The 18,225-nt window shown below is 45.2% G+C and overlaps 1 protein-coding gene across 4 annotated transcripts in view; it reads right to left on the reverse strand.

The window, feature by feature from the left end:
- Positions 1 to 1,496: 1,496 nt before the first annotated feature.
- The window catches only part of LOC120894039 (AN1-type zinc finger protein 6), a 28,791-nt gene continuing 12,062 nt past the window's right edge, over positions 1,497 to 18,225 (reverse strand). For 2 of the 4 annotated variants that reach the window (XM_040296383.1, XM_040296381.1), the window contains 6 exons: positions 4,189 to 4,276; positions 3,180 to 4,096; positions 2,767 to 3,078; positions 2,254 to 2,673; positions 1,906 to 2,053; positions 1,497 to 1,755 (listed from right to left, as the gene is read on the reverse strand). In XM_040296383.1, coding sequence (XP_040152317.1) covers positions 1,607 to 1,755; positions 1,906 to 2,053; positions 2,254 to 2,673; positions 2,767 to 3,078; positions 3,180 to 3,278 — 1,128 coding nt within the window. In that variant the 5' untranslated portion in view covers positions 3,279 to 4,096; positions 4,189 to 4,276 and the 3' untranslated portion in view covers positions 1,497 to 1,606. Of the gene's footprint in view, positions 1,756 to 1,905; positions 2,054 to 2,253; positions 2,674 to 2,766; positions 3,079 to 3,179; positions 4,097 to 4,188; positions 4,277 to 17,157; positions 17,552 to 18,225 lie in introns of those variants that run through there. The other 2 variants (XM_040296382.1, XM_040296384.1) reach the window with 2 other exon arrangements.

The following is an 18,225-nucleotide window of genomic DNA, read 5'->3' on the forward strand; positions in this document are numbered from 1 at the left end:
TACACACACACAGAAGCTAAGGGAAAGAAGTTGAAAAAACCAATCGAACGTGTGTCGCGTCAAACCAATGTATCATCATATCATCATTATCATCATGTGTGTTACTGACTTATTCCTATTACTATGATACAAGGGGGGGTGTTTAAAAAAAACATAAGCGTGATAATATTTCCTCTACTACTGCGGATTGAGTGTTGGTTCTACGAAAACGATCTGAATGTGTGTCTGAATCTCTTCCAAAGCTCGCCCACAGTGGTTCCTTCCCTTCAGCGATCAAGATGATTGCACAATTTCAACTTCGATAGCGTAGTGTTCTCCACTACACGCGTTTCTACGTTTGAATTACCTTTCTCTGTAAAATCTTTAGAACTTGAGAACTCGACACATACTCGCGCACGCGCACACACTCACTCACATCACACAATCGCTACGCAATAGACGCAAGCGCGTCAAAGTCCCTTTCTGTTTTTGCCAGTCCAGTAGGAAGCAAGACCCACTTGACAATTACATAGAAGGAGCACTTTTTTGTAGGAATAAAAGTGGCTTGCATCATGCTCAAGCAAGATCCGATTGGATTTATGCACTTATCAGCCGTTTGTACGCATGAGCCAGTGTGTGCGCGCGTGCTTCGCGTTTAGCATTGTACGTGCTCGTATGGGTGGTGGCGTGTGCGTTTGTAGCTTTCACAATGTGTTCGCTTGTTTATTGTGTCTCATTTCATAATTCTTTAGATTGTAAAGTGTGGGTGGCATCATGTTGTGTGTGCTGTGTATCCATGTGCAGTCGCGCGCGTGTGTGTGTGTGTGTTTGTGTTTGTGTGTGTAATGTTGTAAAATAATTCTACTCTCATAATTATTTCTCTTAACGAAAATACACACCCGCGTGCTCGTATGAGTGGGATTAGCTGAATCATTTCTGTCTTGTTCGTGGGGATTTCCTTATTGCCGGCCAGTTTTTGACGACGCCCTGCACTAGGTTACTAAAATTTGGCGCTTTCATGCCTTAGCCTTGTTTCCTTTCCCATGGCATCTGTTTGCTATGTAGCACATGGGATACCGATCGATTACGTTAGCTAGTCTTCTCCGCACTCTATTGTTATCCAGCACGTGTTGTGCCGCTGACGTGATGTCTTCAGTTTCGCTCGTTCAAGTTTTAAATATGAAGCCATATTTACACTCGGACAGCGTCACCGTGAGGCAGAAAACAACGGAATACGAAGCAGTGGTTGCTCGCGTATGGAGAAGAGCAAGCAGCACAAACGTTTTAAAATGATGGAGAATTAGATAGGAAAGAAGGAGAGGGCGGTTTGTTTTGGGATAAACCATATCGGAAGAACCACCTCGCATCAGTAATAACGCGCGCTGTTCTTGTACTCTCTCCTCTTCCCCTCAATCTTCCTATCCTTCTCTCGCTCACTACACGACACACGTGGGAAACGACGAGTCGAGAAGAAAATGCTACGAATTTGACGAGACATATGACGGCATATGCTTATAAGTGGTGGTGGAGTGACTGTAACGATGCTGGTGACCGGTGCCGCTGCCGCTTGACGAAGCTGCTGCACAGTGTGTGAAGAACTATTACGATACGATGGCACGAAGGGTGTTCAAATTTTCTGAATCTTTTCGCCAACCACGACGGGATTGTTACGCCTAATTTCTGCAGCACCGAGTTCTCGGTAATCGAACGAACATTCGTGCTTGTCACTGTATCGATGTATCGCGCAGAACAGTCCTCCGCACCGGCACTCGAATCCTTTGTGAAAGAAAAACCAAAAAAAAAAACGTAACTCAGTCAGAAATGCAAAACGTATTCGGCAGACATTCGAAAACGGTGTTGTAGTAGTGAAACGGAAAAGGAACATCCCACTAATGAGACCAAAAAAAAGGGACACGCAATACTTACCGGTTAATCCTACTTTCTTGCGGCAAGTTGCACAACGGTTCTTCTTTTTCTTGGCATCTTCCTTATCACCATCTTTGTCTTCGTTATCGGCTATGGAACTGTTATTACTATGTCCACCATGGCTACCGCTGTCATCAGCGCTAATTTTCTACAGAAACCGAATAAAGAGGAATTAAATCAGTTGAAGTAATGGTGGATTTCAAGGAGGAATGTTTCCAACAGTTCTAGTAGATTTGCGTAACCAGTTCTCGTTGAACTGTACTGCAAGTGAAGCTTACAGAAAAACAAGCGGAACCGCCTCGGATTGCTATCAACACTACTATGGGGTTCATTAGTTATTTTGTTTACCCGTTTTTTAGCGTTCGTCTGACTACGAGCTGGGCCGCCAAGATTGGATACTTTCTCAGCCTCCAAACTTTTTGATTTCATTACACGAGGAGTGGAGCTACTTGCAGAATCTTCAAATGATTTTGATTCATAATCAAACGAAACATTAAAATGACCAAGCGACACTGAGTCATCGTCTTCATCGCTTAGGTTTTCTATAATAACGACCAGCTGTTGTTCGTTATCGTGGGTCACTTCCTGCTGCTTGGCAAGGTGAAGCACGTTATCAATCGGATCAGAATCATCAATCAGATCAATATCGTAACAAACTATTTCTTCTTCTTCTTCGTCATCATTCTCATCCTCCTGCTCTTCTTCCTCTTCGGACACGCTATCGCCAAAGGCAATTGTATGACACTTTTCTTCGGGTAAACATTCATCCTTGCGTAGAGAAGATGTGTTGAAAGAGGGGTTACATCGTTTTTGTTTCTCCCTTCGATCCCCCATCCCCCCTTCCCCCAGATCGATACTTACATCCTTGTCCGAGCAGAACAGGGCACTATGCACGGTCGGTTGTGCTGTGTAGGTAGCGGACACTACCGGATTGTTGGCGGAAGCGGCACAGGACGACGCCGATGGTGACGCGGCCGACGCTGATGCAGAGGAGGCTGATGTGGTTGTTGTGTTGCTGCTAGCGATGCTGCTGGCGAAGCTTTGCGGCGTCACGACAGGACGGATGCTAACTGAGGACGCTGTTACCGACTGGCCAGATGGAGGTGCTTGAGGTGCATTGTTGCTGGAAGGCGTACTGCTAACCGGTGGCTGTTGCTTCTTTCTGAGCACGTCCTGTAAATTACATTCCCATAATTAGATGAGCTGTTTAAAACCCAAGCCGATTGGTTCGGTTTGAAAAAAAAGGGACACAGTGCACACACACACACACTTACTTTGTAGCAAACTGAACATAATCCATCCTGTGCCGGATTACCGTAGAAACCACATCCAGATCTACACATCGGCTGCATTGCATTTGATTCGCGCTCCATCCTCCCCTGTCCACTCACCAACTGCTCTAAGCTCTCGCCCTCGGCTCTTCACACACTCACACACACACACACGCACACGGTTGTTTTACGGTGTATGTGTAATCCAGTACCACTCCGGCTAGCAGCTACTCCTCCGTCGTTCGCTAATGATTGAAGGCGCAATTTTGACCTCAACACAGTGCACGCACACACGGGGTTTTGAGCAACGATACACGCATCCACAAGCACAGCACTGCTCCTCTCTCCTCTTCAAGCAAGATTTGTTCACTATTAATTTCCTTTCACTCGCTGTGAAATGGTTACTTGGATGTAACAGGACTCTCCCAATAGATTGCGTACAGTGTATACGAGAGAATGCTTTCCTGCTGCTACTGCTACTGTGCTGTAGTGGGGATCAGTCCGTTTAGTAAGCTTCTACAGTCCAATATACACACTTCGTTATTATTGCTACTGATGGATTTCGATTCGATCGATTTACAACACCGCCTGCGCGCCCCTCGACACTAAGAAGACACAAGCCGAAAAATGAATGAACCGCACTAAAAATACAGATCTCGCGCACGATGTTCGTGTGTCCAGTCGACGAACGAGGATTTGTTTTTCCTTGTCGTTGCAGCTACTACAGATGTATGCGACGACGGTGGCTGCTCCGTTGTTGATCCTTCCTCGCGGTAGAAAACATAGAAGAAAGCGATGTTTCTTCCACACTTCCTTGTGGAGAGCACAGTATAACTTGTTTGGCCGTTGGTTGGCAACCTTTTTCTTTTCTTTTTTTACTCTTTGAGTAGGCTGATGTGCCTTCTTTCTACCGAAGGTTGCTAAAATTAGAGCAGAAGAATTAGAGAAATTAGAACCATTGTCCCAACATGGTGGATTACACTTTCTTTACTGCAGCGTAAACTTTACTCACATTGATGCCTTACAGTATCCGAGGGATATTGACGAAAGTGTTAAGTCTCGAGTTTGGTCGTGTCACGTTGAATTGGTTGTTTTTGGATCTAGAAAAACATGGAATAAAACCGGATTGTAACATATTAGTTTCCTTGTCACATTTGCCAGATAGAAGCAATAGCAATAGTATTGGTAGGATAGATGGAGCAGCACCAGTGTAGCTGTACGCGCCTTATTCACCCCAGTTTCACTGAAGCTGTCTTTTCATTAAAGTACATCGAAACCCCTTCTCTTCCTGTAAGCTCTTCTGAACTAGTTGCGCTATGCACCATATTCAGTTGCGTGCATCAGTGTGTGTGTATGTGTGTGTTTGAGGTTTTCTCGTGGGAGGCACAGCGTACACACGAACACAACTGGAAGGTGAGCGAATGTTTCCTAACGTCGGTGATGATAGTGAAACTACACAGACCACAGAGCACAGCATGATCGCGAACTCGAGAGCAGCGTCTATTGGACACACAGCAAAGCGCACGAATGAGGTCAGGAAAAGAGACGTCTGAAAAATACGCACATAACCTACTTTTATGGGATCGCTATTTTTCGAGCCACTTTTCTCATTTCAGCGGCGCTTTAGGAGCAAAATCTCCCGATCCACTGATGTAAGTAGTCTCGGGCTTTGGGCGTAATTAAACTTGTGCTCGTTTTTTTTTGAGTAATTTTTTTTTAATGCACTACACAACAGTATTTGTTACAGTTGTTGCAGAAATAAATTCTTACAGCTGAGACTGATTTGCATTTTCCGACGCAAGTCTTATCTCTTATTTCCTACTGAATTTGTTCTATGTGGTGGTCTCATGAACGCCACACAACACTGCATCAGTTGAATTGAAGGTTTGTCAGACAATTTGGATAAGTTTTATGTTGATTTGAGAAGTTGTTGAGCAAATATCAATCTGTTACTAGACACTTTTAACGTCTTAGACAAAAAAAACCTTTAGGTGTTCCAGTTTCAGTCTTCCAAACCAACCCACAAATATGCTTTGAAACATTTTCAGTATCTTTCTCTCCATTTCCCTACAAATGGCTACATATTCACCCACTCATAACAATGTGTATGTGTGTGTTTGTGATACAATGTGCAATTACCAAAGCGCGATAGCGGAAGTAAAAAAGAACAGCACGAAAGAAATATTTCCTCCTTTCCGATACTTATTTCCAGAGCATTTATGGATAGCGGAAAGGAACGAAAGCTTCAAGTAAATTTATTGTTTGAACATACCCATGTGTACATCACACGCCCACTGCTGCGCGCGAATGGGTGAAAAAACGGTTGAATTTCGTTTCGCATGCATCGCACCATCATCATGTACAAGAGGGGAGCTTTTCTTCCTGCTTCCGGCAAAAAGGAGGCAAACATGATTACAGCATTTAGTAGCCTTTTCACAGCCGAATTGAAACGAGTATCGTTTGATGCACACCAAAACGCTGAAGGCGTTTGAATTCTAACGCCGAATTGCAATTGAAAACGGAACAAATGAATATGTGCCGCAATGGAACATTCGATGGAAGCTGGCCAAGTGAAACTATTTATTACGCGTGCTCCCTCTCCAGCGCAATAGACCTTACCTTTAATAAGGAGTAGAAAAAAGCAGTTAAAAATCATAACTACATCGAACTAACTAACCGCGAAATGCAACATCACAAAATCAACCGAGGGAGAAATCGTTTACGTAACTAACCCTCCCTCTCTCCCTCCCTGCCTCTATCACACCGCCAAGACGATGGCAGCAGACACAACAGAGCCGGACGGACCTCGCTCGGCGGCAGTTATGCTGCCCTTTTTCCCATAATAATGCATTTTCACGCACGCACGAGCATTCATATAGGACAGACAAACCGCGCCTCGGCGAGGTAAACAAACAACCCTACCAGCGCGCGCGCACGGGAAAGTCTTTGGCTGGTGAAAAACGAAAAGAAAAACCCCGGAGTACCTACTACAACACCACAGTAGTAGTAGTAGTGTTTCCTGCAAATCGTCGTGATTGATCGAGTTTTGCTACTCTACTGCTGTTTCGTTAGTGGCGCAATAGAGTTTGCTGCTGCGCGCTCGATCGCAAACGATTTGCGTTAGTTTCTTTCTTCCATGCGCCGCTTATGTGATGCGTAATACACCGTTGATGATGGGGAGGAGTTGCATAGTTCCGTCATTTTGCATGCTTCCTCCTCCTTGGTAGCCTGATCAACAAATCGAAGCACTAATATGACTGCTGTTAACGCAACAAGGAATCGAAAAACAAACCGGAAATAAAACGCAAAGAAAGAAATGATTAATTGACTGAGAAATGTACGCATACAAACGTGCGTATAATTTAAAGTCAGTAATAATTTCCGTTTCACTTGGCACTCGAGAATTACGACACACAAAACATACCCGAGACACGTTAACATACTTTGGTTGACTCAGCGGAGCAACCAATATGTTGAGGGGTTTTCTTCTATGTCGTACTCTGGTGTGAGTCATGCACGACCCCAAGAAGTCAGTTCTGTGTCGCTTTCCGTTTGGCTCCAGTTTCATTGTTATCATTGGGGAAGGGGTGTGGGGTGTGGACAAGATAGCGAATGAAGTTTGGCAATGCAAAAACACTCACATACACATACGTCAATGTTGACGCTTTTTGGGAAAGCAAAATCATTATTTGGAGATGAATCGCGTTCGGCAAAGTTTCGGTGACTCATTGGGAACTGGAGAGCCGAAAGTGGAATAATTATTTAAACAAAGGGACGGTTTCCAGAAGGCGGAACAGGAATTTATGTTGACGTGGCCGACAATCAACCAAACAACGGATAATTTTGTTAGTTGTTGTGCAAAACATGATTAACTACAAGCATAGATTTATTAATGTTTGGTCTTTTGGAGAGAACCATTGTAGTTTAATAACTGAACTAAAGTTCAATGTAGGAACAATAATATATTTTTATTGAATTGGCCCAAACGCATCAGCACACGGACAGAGTTCGCCCTCGTGGCGTGTTGTAGGTGATTTATAATCCATAATTATACGTCTAATGCAATTCAAACGCGCTTATGTGTATGTGTGTGTATGCATGCGCTCTGGCACAGTGAGTCTGGCACCTTCTTCCGCCTTTGCCAACAACACCGATGGATGTACACACACAATTCACCATTCGCGCTACGAAACCAAGGCAAGAGAGTCAAGAGCCGAGCACCGACGATGGAGCAGCAAAAGCAACAGCAACAGCCACGGTAGATTAATCGCTGCTAGCCAGCCTTCTCTTCGCAAGAGAGCAATTTCCTTTTTACACAACATTCTCCTCACTCTTAGGTCAAGTAATACAGCACACCTTTGGCAGGGATTAAGACGAGTTTGTGTGTGTGTGTAAGTGCCGGAAATGTGCGGATGCGGTCAAGGGTAAACCTCTACCACCACATTCCGGTGCACCAGACCAGCATGTGTTGGCAGGGTGTAGAAGCGTGGAAAAGACAATCGAAAATGAAGAATAAAAAATACATAATAGAAGAAAATCCAAACCCAAAAGAAAAGGAGGGCCTGTAGACTAAAGAATGTAAAAGTCGGACAGAGGAGAGAAGCTGCACTCCGCAGTTCCGAAGGGCCATTCTCCCGCGAGGGATGGTTGTGCTCCAGATTCGGATCGGCAACGTGACGCGACGCCAAGAAGACACAACACAACAATAAAGTAAAATAAAATTGAAAGGGAATGAAGGAAAATTAAAACGAACATCGACACAAAATGGAACCACGCGTCTTGCGCTTGGGGGTCATATAGAAAAAAACAGGACTACAGAGCTCAACATGGCTTAGATCACAAAATTATAACCCATAAATCGAGTAGAGCATAATTTCAATTAAAGAAAAGAAAATAAAGATAGTAAAACAGTGTTCAGGATGGTAACTAGTGTGATTAAATTGTTAAACTATAATTCACAGATTCTGCCAATCATACAAAATAACACTATTTCGTCGCTTTTCTCATATCAACTTAATGTTTTTAGAGTAAAACTTAATTGAATGAAGTTTCCCGCGTACCACACATTTCCCTCGTCGTATTGTTTTCATACATTTAATTAAATCCAATCAAATGACTGTCCACAATAGCGATGAAGGTGACCATCCGACACGAATGAAAGTGTATTTTTTCACCATCGAATATCTGCCACAACCCCCTTCCTTTTCCAATTGTACGATAACTCAAGTGTGCTCTTGTTGGCATTAGCGACGGCACTTTTTCGAATGATCTTCTCTCTTGTTACGCTTATTTTTTGTGTTACCATTCATTTATTGTTACGACGTTGCGACCTTCTTTCTATTTCATCGCCAACGAAACGCACCAGACACCCACCCACCCAAAGCTCACTCCAATCCGCACGACAGGTCCCATCCACCGATAACCTACTTCGTCTCAGTGGGAGAGAAGTGTGCTATAAACAATCATTTTTGTGCGTTTCTGTGCACCGTCCCACCTAGGGAATGAGGGGATTCCCCGCGATCAACCGCGTGTGAGAAAACATAGCACGAGAGGGACGGACGACAGTGTTGTCCCGCGACTAATAATGATGTGACGCTTGTGCTTGCCCACCCCTTCGCCAGTTCACAAATGCGTTGCTGCTGTAGGCATTGTATACTAATTATTGGCTCATTTTTGCAAAGCTGTTTCTCCAGACAGTTAGTGCACTCCCCCCCCCCCCATCACCAACAAAAGGGAAACTTCGAGAGACGACGAGGGAAGTCTGGTTTTGTGGTCGAAAAAGTGAAAACGAGCTTTTGTCTTACAATTTGAGCGAGCTGATTTTAACTGGACAAAGCGTTTCCGGAATGAATACTATTGAAATACCTGCTCTTTTTGAGATTTATGGGATGTTTTTCGCGTTTATTTATGTTTTTAAATTGTTATCATTTTTCAACGACGGTCAGGAACATATTTTTTCTTTACACATTTCTCTCTTTTTTATGATTTGGCAGCCCCAGCAAAGGTAGAAGGTGGTACATGTTGGAGCCAAAATATAAATAAAACCCCGTATCCTCTGCCAATTCTCCTTCATCTTAGCGCTAGAAGTTGCAGCGGAGCTTTGTGTATTAAAATAAAACATCCAAGTATAGAACACAGGAGGAAAAGAGCAAACTTCCGAAAGACGTTGCAGTAGTACCACCATCCAATCCAACCCACGAGCGTTGATGCATAATAAATGAACATCGCTTCCCCACATTCCTTCTTCCATTCGCGTGCAAAACATCCTTCCTACTCCACCCCTATATCCGATACCATGCCAAGCGCAGCCAAGTGCAGCAGCATCAGCATGTGCAATAATTTTGCAACCATTTCTTGGTGGCCATCGTACGTGTGTGTGTGTGTGGGTCTGTGCAGGCCTGGGTGCCGTGCTAGAACCGTGCTGAACACCACCTTGAACTTTAGCAGGTTTCGCCCTTTCTGAGGGACGTGCTGGTGGTGTTTCTTTTTGGCGTGCTTTTGCACACGGAAAGGTGGAGGGGGTGGGGTGGTTGCATCCTCTTCACTTCTAATTCCCTTGACCACCACACACACACACACACAGCGAGGACGAAGTGTATCAATACAGCGCCACGCTACTCAAAACGGCATCAAAACAGCAACAACAATGCTCCCTCCCTCTTCTTCGTTTGTCGATATATTTGTGCCTGATGGTGCCTGAAGTGCAATTCCAATGCATAAACGACCGATGGCAGGGGGGGGGGGGGGGGCAGAGATTGGTGAAGCGGTGGACTATAAACCACCATCGAGGGCAAGTGACCTATCCGTCTCAATTGGTGGTTGTTGTTGTTGCGGAGGTCGATGGCGGGGTGATACTGCTTCTTGGGTTATGCTTCGCTGCCACACCAACCACACAAAGGAGCATCATCACCTTAAGGCCAATGACCTTGAATTGCATGTGCGGTGTGGGGCTGGAGTTACGAGGAGCGTCCTCTACTGTTGTTGTGTAAGCGAGTAAGGCAAATTTTGCATTTTGCCTTTTTTTAAGACTTTCGAACACAGCCATCTATTTTACATCCTGCTTGTCGTGTTTTTTTATTTCTACTCGGTACAGACTTATCTATTTAAGGTGTAAACTTAGAGTTATAGGTACAGTATAGGTAGTCTTTGTGCTAGTTCAGCCAATCGTGTTACTTAAAGGAATCACGACACATAATACGACAGAGCAAGAAGGTAAGAAGCAATTCGTGTTTCTAATAAGGTTAAAGCATAACGCATCACATCACAACCGACCTTCGCCAATAGTGGAAAACGAAAGACGTATCCAAGCATGACATGATATAGTCTGGATGGTTCTACTAAAACCATTTCGATTGCTATAAAACAGCTCTCGCATGTTTGAGTGTGTGGTTCCGTGTGTGCTTTTGATGCCTGGAGCAATATTCCCCAGAAATCGACATTTTGAAGCCATAGGCATGGATCTGAGTTTCACCATTTTGGTGGTAGCATGCTTTGCGGAATAGTTGAGAACATTCCGATCGTAAGGAGTGGTGGTCGTAACAATGCGTTCGTAGCTTAGCTTAGCCAGTGGATCAGCGCAACGGTAAGTGGTGCAAAGTTTGTTTAGAGTTGAGCATATTTTACATTAATTTCATAGTGCCTTAAACTTACAGCTCTATTTCAGACGTTTTTAAAGTAAAGACATCTTTCGCATAAATCGTTTATTAACAGTACCGTATTTAGTACAAAAACACGTGGAAGATGTAAAAACATGTCTTAAAAATGTCCTAAAAAATAATTGTAAAACATTGCTGAACAGAGATGTATTATACAAATGACCCACCAGAAAAATGTACTGCTTGCTTGCCAATCACCCCAAACTGGTTGAGATTTTTGAGCCATTTTTTTCATTCACTCGCCCTCTTTCCGCAGACACGATAATCGGAAAATGTGTGTCGGATTTCGAAAGCCACCTACGTCAGGAGAAAGACAGGAAGAAAGAAGCTCAAGCTGCTGAGAAAAAGGGCAGGTGGGCAGCAACATGACAAGCTAGCTGGCTGGTAAGGGCAGCCGGTAGCGAGATGGTTCTGTCCGCTTGCTCGCCAGCCGCTCGCTGTCCCCGGACGAGCGAAATAAAACGTCGAAAACGGAATAAAACAAACCCCGAACTCAAATGGGTGGGTGACAACAGGGCACACACACACACACACTCGACCCGAAAACATACGGGTAACAGGAGAGGTTCCTGGATCGAAGAGCATAACGATGAAAACGGGAAAAGAAGGAAAATGAAACGGATAAGCCAGTGGACCTACACACAGTGGTGCAAAGAAAGGGATAAAAGCCAGATCAACATCATCAGGGCTGGTGTAACCCACCGCCGCATCGAAGGGAAAACCAAAACCGATCGGGAAGGGCCTCACCACCCTCTTCTTAAACGCCTGTCTATCTCTCTCTCTCTTTCTATTCTAAATAAAAACCTTATATCCAGCCCTGATGCCCTATACACACCCGTTTTCTAGCTTATGTATGTGTGCATGTGCGTGTATATGTATGTGACGTTCTGAGCTGACGGCAGTGGCAACGGCAACGGCACCGACGGCGACCGTTTGAGGTCATTCAACTACACAACAGAGGGGCGGCGGCGTACAGGGTGTGTGTGCGTGCGTGTGTGCGTCCGTATTACTGTTCTGTCTGTCCGCTGCTGCCGGTCTCGGTCGGTCCGTTTTGCGGTTAATACGGATTTTAGCACGCGGAAAGGTGGCTTCCTTACCAGAGAAGACGCACACACATGTCTGTGCGAGAGTGTAAATGTGCAAGAGGAGCGCTGGTTGAATGGTCGCGCGGTCGATGCGATACAGATCGTACATCCAGAATCGAATCCATCGAGTAACACACCAGAGCCAGGAGTATGAAGTATGGACAGTGGAGAAGGAAGTGCGCCACGCGTTGATGGAACAGCATAATGGAGGATTAATAAATAGTTTGTTCTTTGGCCCAAGTGAAGAGGAGTGAAGTGAGAGAGGGACAGAGAGTAAAGTAGAATATATTCTGCTAGGAAATCACCATCATTTAGTTGTCTCAAATGCAAAAAAAACGGGCCATTTTGGATTGGAGGACTAAATTAATCATCTCTTAATTTCCCGCAAAACTGAAGGACCCGATGGGTTACTGGATTGTATATGACATAGCAATACACACACACAAGCTCTGTTTCTCTTTCCCTTCAACAACACCAGGGCATCAACCACCATAAAAAAGTGCATTATGCTACACACCATGTCTCATTCCCCTGCTCTAAGAGGTGTGCTTGCTCTGCGTTCCATGTGACCCCGGGGGGTTTGTGTTGTCGTTAACCAGCTGGTCGTGTTTTTTCCCTACTTTTTGACTCGACAGGAGGTCAACCATTGACAGATGGGCGGGGGAAAGATAATAAAAAAACGTGTCCGTGTCGTTAATCCTGACATTCTGCTCTTATAGGTTTCAAGCGACAGCAAAACTACACATACACATAAACGCACGAAACCCTCTTTTTACCGTAGGCGTATACAGTTCTCGCACACATACACAGTACAGTGTTCGGTTCCGCTTTGCCTACTCTATTGCCACGTTTGGCCGTGTATAGATATGTGTGTGTGTGTTGGTATGGATATATTGTTTTATTCTAGATCTCTTCCTGCACCGCCCAGAAGGGTTTTAACATTGAAAATGGCCAAGGACCCCTGGCCAAAGCGAAGTGAAGAGGAATGTGTAAAACTGAAAAAGAGATAGAGAGAGAGAGAGAGAGAGAGAGAGAGAGAGAGAGAGAGAGAGAGAAAGAGAGAGAAAGAGGGAGAAATGTTCATGGTGTATGCGTTTGAACAGTTTTCCTTCGCAAAGTGATCTAACCCGAAGAGTTTTTATGAATGTTCACGTGCGGGTTGTTGCATTGTGTGCCGAGGAGATTCTACAGCAGGGATCATTCGGGTTAAGCGTCTTATTTCTCGCTGTTAGGATGGTTAGCTATACTTTTCCATTGTTTTTTTTTCTTTTCTGTCAAATGCCATTGCGGGAGGTGTTCTTCGTTCGCAAGCAGGTTTGTTGAAGGACAAGGCCTGTAAGGAGCGCGGAGCGATTTATCTTAGACGAGAGTGTGTGAAACAGTTTCGATTTCAAGAAATTCCGAGTAGGTGATTCCCCTGTGAACTGCAGCACATTAAAAACTCATGGAATGAGATACGTTGGACGACCTCCCCTCGGGACAGGGGGCAATTCTTCGTCCTATGGGGTCTATTTTAATGCATAACATAATGAAACGGACCTCGTGTTAGTGTCCACTTTCTATTTCATTGTGGTTTCAAAAAGCTATTTAACGTGTTAATTTTTTTTCATTACATTTTTATAATTTTTTATAGTTTCATCAATTCCTCCAGGTAATCCACAATACAAAAATGGAAACATTGTCAAGATCCCTATTTGTAATCTTCGCCTTTTAAAACGCTTTAAAACGTGTGTCAAGCCGTGTTTGTTTTCTTGGTCGAGTCTGGTAATTTCCCTGAGCTCGTTTACTTTTGTTCTCGTGTGTTTGCAATTGTTTAGCTGGTGTACTAGGGCGTGCGTTAAACAGTAACGCGGGAGGGAGAGATGTTATATATAGATCTAATTACAGACAGCTTTTCATACGCTGACGATAATGGCGAGTTCGCGCTATGCCCACTCACAAACACACACATACAGCACCACAACGAGCGTGTCAAGTAAAAATATCCTCGGAACAGTGAACACAAGCAAAGGATCAACCCGAATCTAATTTCAAGACGGTGTGTCTACTCTGCTGCATTTGCCAATTTTAAAAGATTTCTTCAAAGATGACGACTTGGCTCACACCACACACCACATACACTTGGGCCCTTACAATGTGTGTGTGTGGGGAGGAGTGGAGTACAAGTAGCCTCGCGGTCAAAAACAAACGACACGTGCCGCATCCGCCACCGTCGCCTTTTGCCCCCAACCTCAACCCCATCACTGTTGCCCCACGTAATGGAATTAAAGCGGCCGTGATGATAAAGAAAGGCAAGCAAAAGCTAAAGACGAACCATTACAAGGCCAACAAAGTGAGCAGCCATGCGCGCGCGTGTGTGTTTTTGTGTGTATGTCGTGCTCTGAGCTCATTATCATAATTTTCCCAGTATATAAAAAAAGGCGAAAATGTAAACCTATTGGCCCTTGGCCTCTATAAAAGAGACTTTAAAATATAATATAATATATTAAAGGATGTTTCATCGTCCAAACTTTGAAAACTATGTTTAATACTTAGCATGTGTCGAAATCAGTTGCAAAGCTTCTGCTACTGTGCGCTCTAACAAGGGAAACACGCAATAGACGTAGAGGAGGGAGGGTAGAGGAGATGGTTCGATAAATTAGGAGGAGAGCAGCAGCAAGCAGGACTGAACACAAACGTCGTCTTTACACGCGCAGCATAACAACATAGCACACGCATACAAGCGCCGGTACGTGCACACATCGTCTTTGCGTAAAATAATAACAAAGAGCAAATAGACGCACACACGCGCGTACGTTTGAGGTGGCCACAGTTTTACCGTTGTAGTGGTGTGGTGCCAGTAGCAACGGCTGTATAACAACAGTAGGCGACGTCGCAGCAGAGCAGAGTGCGGAGCAAAATGGAACAACACAACATACTGACAGCTGAGAAGAAGACCGCGAAGAAGTAGAAAATACGACACTCACTAGCTGTAGGCTGATGAGCTGCGATGTGGTATGGTAGACAATTACCAGCTGATGACGTCTTTACCTCACACGCAAATGTGAATGTGAATAAAAGCTATTTTGCGTTGCTATATTGCGTTACACGACACACGACGCTCGCCAACTGCTGATGGGATCGGCCTTACGTATGCACGAGTGTTTGTTCGTGTGGTGATAATTGGAGAATGTGTGTTTTTCACTACCCCACCAACGAACAAACACACAGGCCTCTTCACCTCCCACAAAGCCAGTCCAAGACCAGTTTTCGTGTCACATGATATGTGTGTGGGGAGCTTTTTTCTCACTCAAGCATCCCTTACATCTCTTCTACACAAATCGACAGCCCTCACCATCACCTAGAGACCGAAAGATGATTATTTTTATCGCAAACCGTAGCTACTTCCCACAGCCTGGCCGGGTGTACAAAGCACAGGAAAAAGCCAAACACACGTAGGCACAATATTTTCACTTGTCATTTCCCTAAACATTGCGTACTCTAGTTGAAACTGGACTAGTAAATTTGCAAAAAAAAGTGTCAATGTCGCAATAACTTGAACAGCTTTACAATACGTGGCAATGAGTCTCAATGTATTTGTTTACAACAAAATACAAAAAGTTGCGGAAGACACTTCGAAAGAAAACAATAAATCGCGTATATTAAAAATAAAGCAGGCATATATTTACATTGCCACATACACGCACGCGCACGCGTATCAAACGTACACTTTCTAACACGCACACACATACACAACAGGCACTCGCAACTTCACTTGATTGCAGTCGAGTTTCACCACCCTGTCCGCGCCACAGTGTGATTGCGAAGGATAGTGGGGGGGGGGGAGCCGTGCTGTTGGTGGCACGAATAAACGGGGCAATATAAATTCATCGGTCAAGGGGCGAACGAAAGTGTGACCGGGTTGGGTCTGCTGGCTGAGTGTGTGTGTGTGTGTGTGTATGTATACCACGAGTCGCAATACAAAACTGCAACCAATTGCAGCACACACTACGGAGGGGACACGGAGGCCAGGGACGTTATCAAACACATTCTCACCGTGCACTACGGCTCTTACTTGATCTTTCCTTTTTGCGCTCGAGCTAAACGGGTGCCTTTTTCTTAATTGGATATCGCGTTGTGTTGCAGCGCAAATAGAGACTAATGTGTTTAAACGCCCTTTTCCTCTTATTGCGCAGACGAATGTATTAGCGAAGTGCAGACAACTACTGGTCGCGCGATTTCCCTCTAAATGTGCGCAGCAAGAGAATATTCTCCGTTTCGAAATACGTTTCAATGCACTCTATGCAAAACAACAACGCAACAACAAACTACTATGAGACGTACTTTAGGGCACTTTTACAAAGGTCTATAACAGTACCACAAACACACACACACACAGTCACGCGTACATACTACTTTGCTGCTGTGGTGGCGTAGTAAATAAAAACATGTTTCGTTTGGCAAATTTGGTCTGCTGATCAAAGTAGCAGACGGAGAAAACAAAGAGGAAAAGTAAACCGTTTCACCCACTGTGCCCAGATGTACAAACACTCATTCGTCGCACACACACACAGACATACACACATACACGATAATGCACGTCCCGGAAGTCGCAATCCTATCTTTTTGCCGTCTAACTCCGTCGAAACACACTCTCGTCATTTGCTACCTACACCACACACTGTGTACTACACACATACACACACAAATACATATTGTCGCAGCACGTAAACGTATATACACACACATACAAACACACACACACAGGCATGCTTAGTTTGACATTTGCCCAGAAGAACATCGCAAATGGGCAGTCAATCTTCTCCCCACTACCGTCACTACCCGCCCCACTACTTCGCTACTGCCGCTGCACACAACGGAATGGAAACGAACGAAAAAGGAAACACACACACAAGAAGCAAGCGGGTGGTGGAGGAAGCGGGAATGACAAGACCTTCCACGAATTACTCCACACACAGGCACACACACACACATACACAAACGCGGGGCTGCTGCTGGCTGGCTGCTGCACACATAAAAAGCACATGACTGATGGATGGAATTGATGGGAAATAAGCGTATGACGACAAATGGCGACCACACTCTGTGTGACTGGGGCTGCTGCTGCTGCCGTCTCACCACCGCCGTTTGCCCTTCACCCCTTCTATTGCCACCCTCTACACACCCTTATTAGCCCCCACACACACACACACGCACACGCACAGCGCGATGAACTTTTTTTCCTATTTGATTATAACATACGTAAGCATAGGCGATCATCTCTCGTTCTTCAACTGATGATGCTGCAGCGGAAGGTCGTTTTATTACCATCAATTTGCCTGATGGCACAGCCACACACTCCTAGGTACGACGGCGAAGACGACGGCAGAAAACAAAATCTGCGTTGGCTCTCTTGAGCGATGACGATTGAGGAGGAAGAAGGGGGCGGTTGCCTTCTAAGCACACCTATTCCACTGGTGCATCCAAGGTTGAACACAGGGCGCACACCACACCACACTCGCACACACACACACACACGAAGGCAACTCAAAGCCAGAAAAAACTGCGACCAACGCAACGGACGGGCACTGCAGCGTTTGCGTTCTTCCCGAACGATCCGAACGATTTCACAACTTGGCTCGTACTGACGGCTACACTGCTCGCCTGCTGGCTGCTACGTGAGCGGGGGTCCCCACCGTTGACTTCAAACCATATGCGAGATAGATAGAGAGAGAGTCTGCTGCTGCCCTTCTGCTCTCGCTCTCTCGCGCTCGCTTATCCTGCGGCAGGTAGCAGTGTACTGTCTCACTTGCGCCAAAAGGAAAGCGACCACCAAAGCCAGACGGAATTACTCAGCAAATATTTCACTCCGTTGTTGGCAGAGAGAAAACGAGCGAGAGAAAGAGAGGGAGACACACACGGTTGATGAAACGCGTTTCCCTTATTCGCTTTGTTTCCTTGCGTTTCCGCGCTGCTCGAGAGTTAGAAAAACAAAGTGAGAAAGAGTGAGCGAGGTGTAAATTCTCTCTTTCCCGTCCTTTTTCTGTTTCAGCCTCCTTTGTGTTTATGTGCCCATTCTTGTACACCTCGGTGGATTTCCGTACTGAACGGCGCGGTCCCATCTCTTTGTGCGTTGTGCAGACATGGGGGTTGTGTGTTGTGTTGTGTGTGTCTCGCTTTTTTTTGCCTCTTCATTTTGACCGCCCCTGATCCGGAGTCCGGACGGTTGGTGGTGCAGGAGGCACCCGGCACGGTTCGGTTTATCCGTTGCAAGGTGTGGGGTGTGCGCGTGGGTGCTCTTCTCACTTCGCCAACTGTTCCCTTCACCCT

Source organism: Anopheles arabiensis, chromosome 2 (genome assembly GCF_016920715.1).
Source record: "Anopheles arabiensis isolate DONGOLA chromosome 2, AaraD3, whole genome shotgun sequence".
Classification (NCBI taxonomy): domain Eukaryota; kingdom Metazoa; phylum Arthropoda; class Insecta; order Diptera; family Culicidae; genus Anopheles; species Anopheles arabiensis.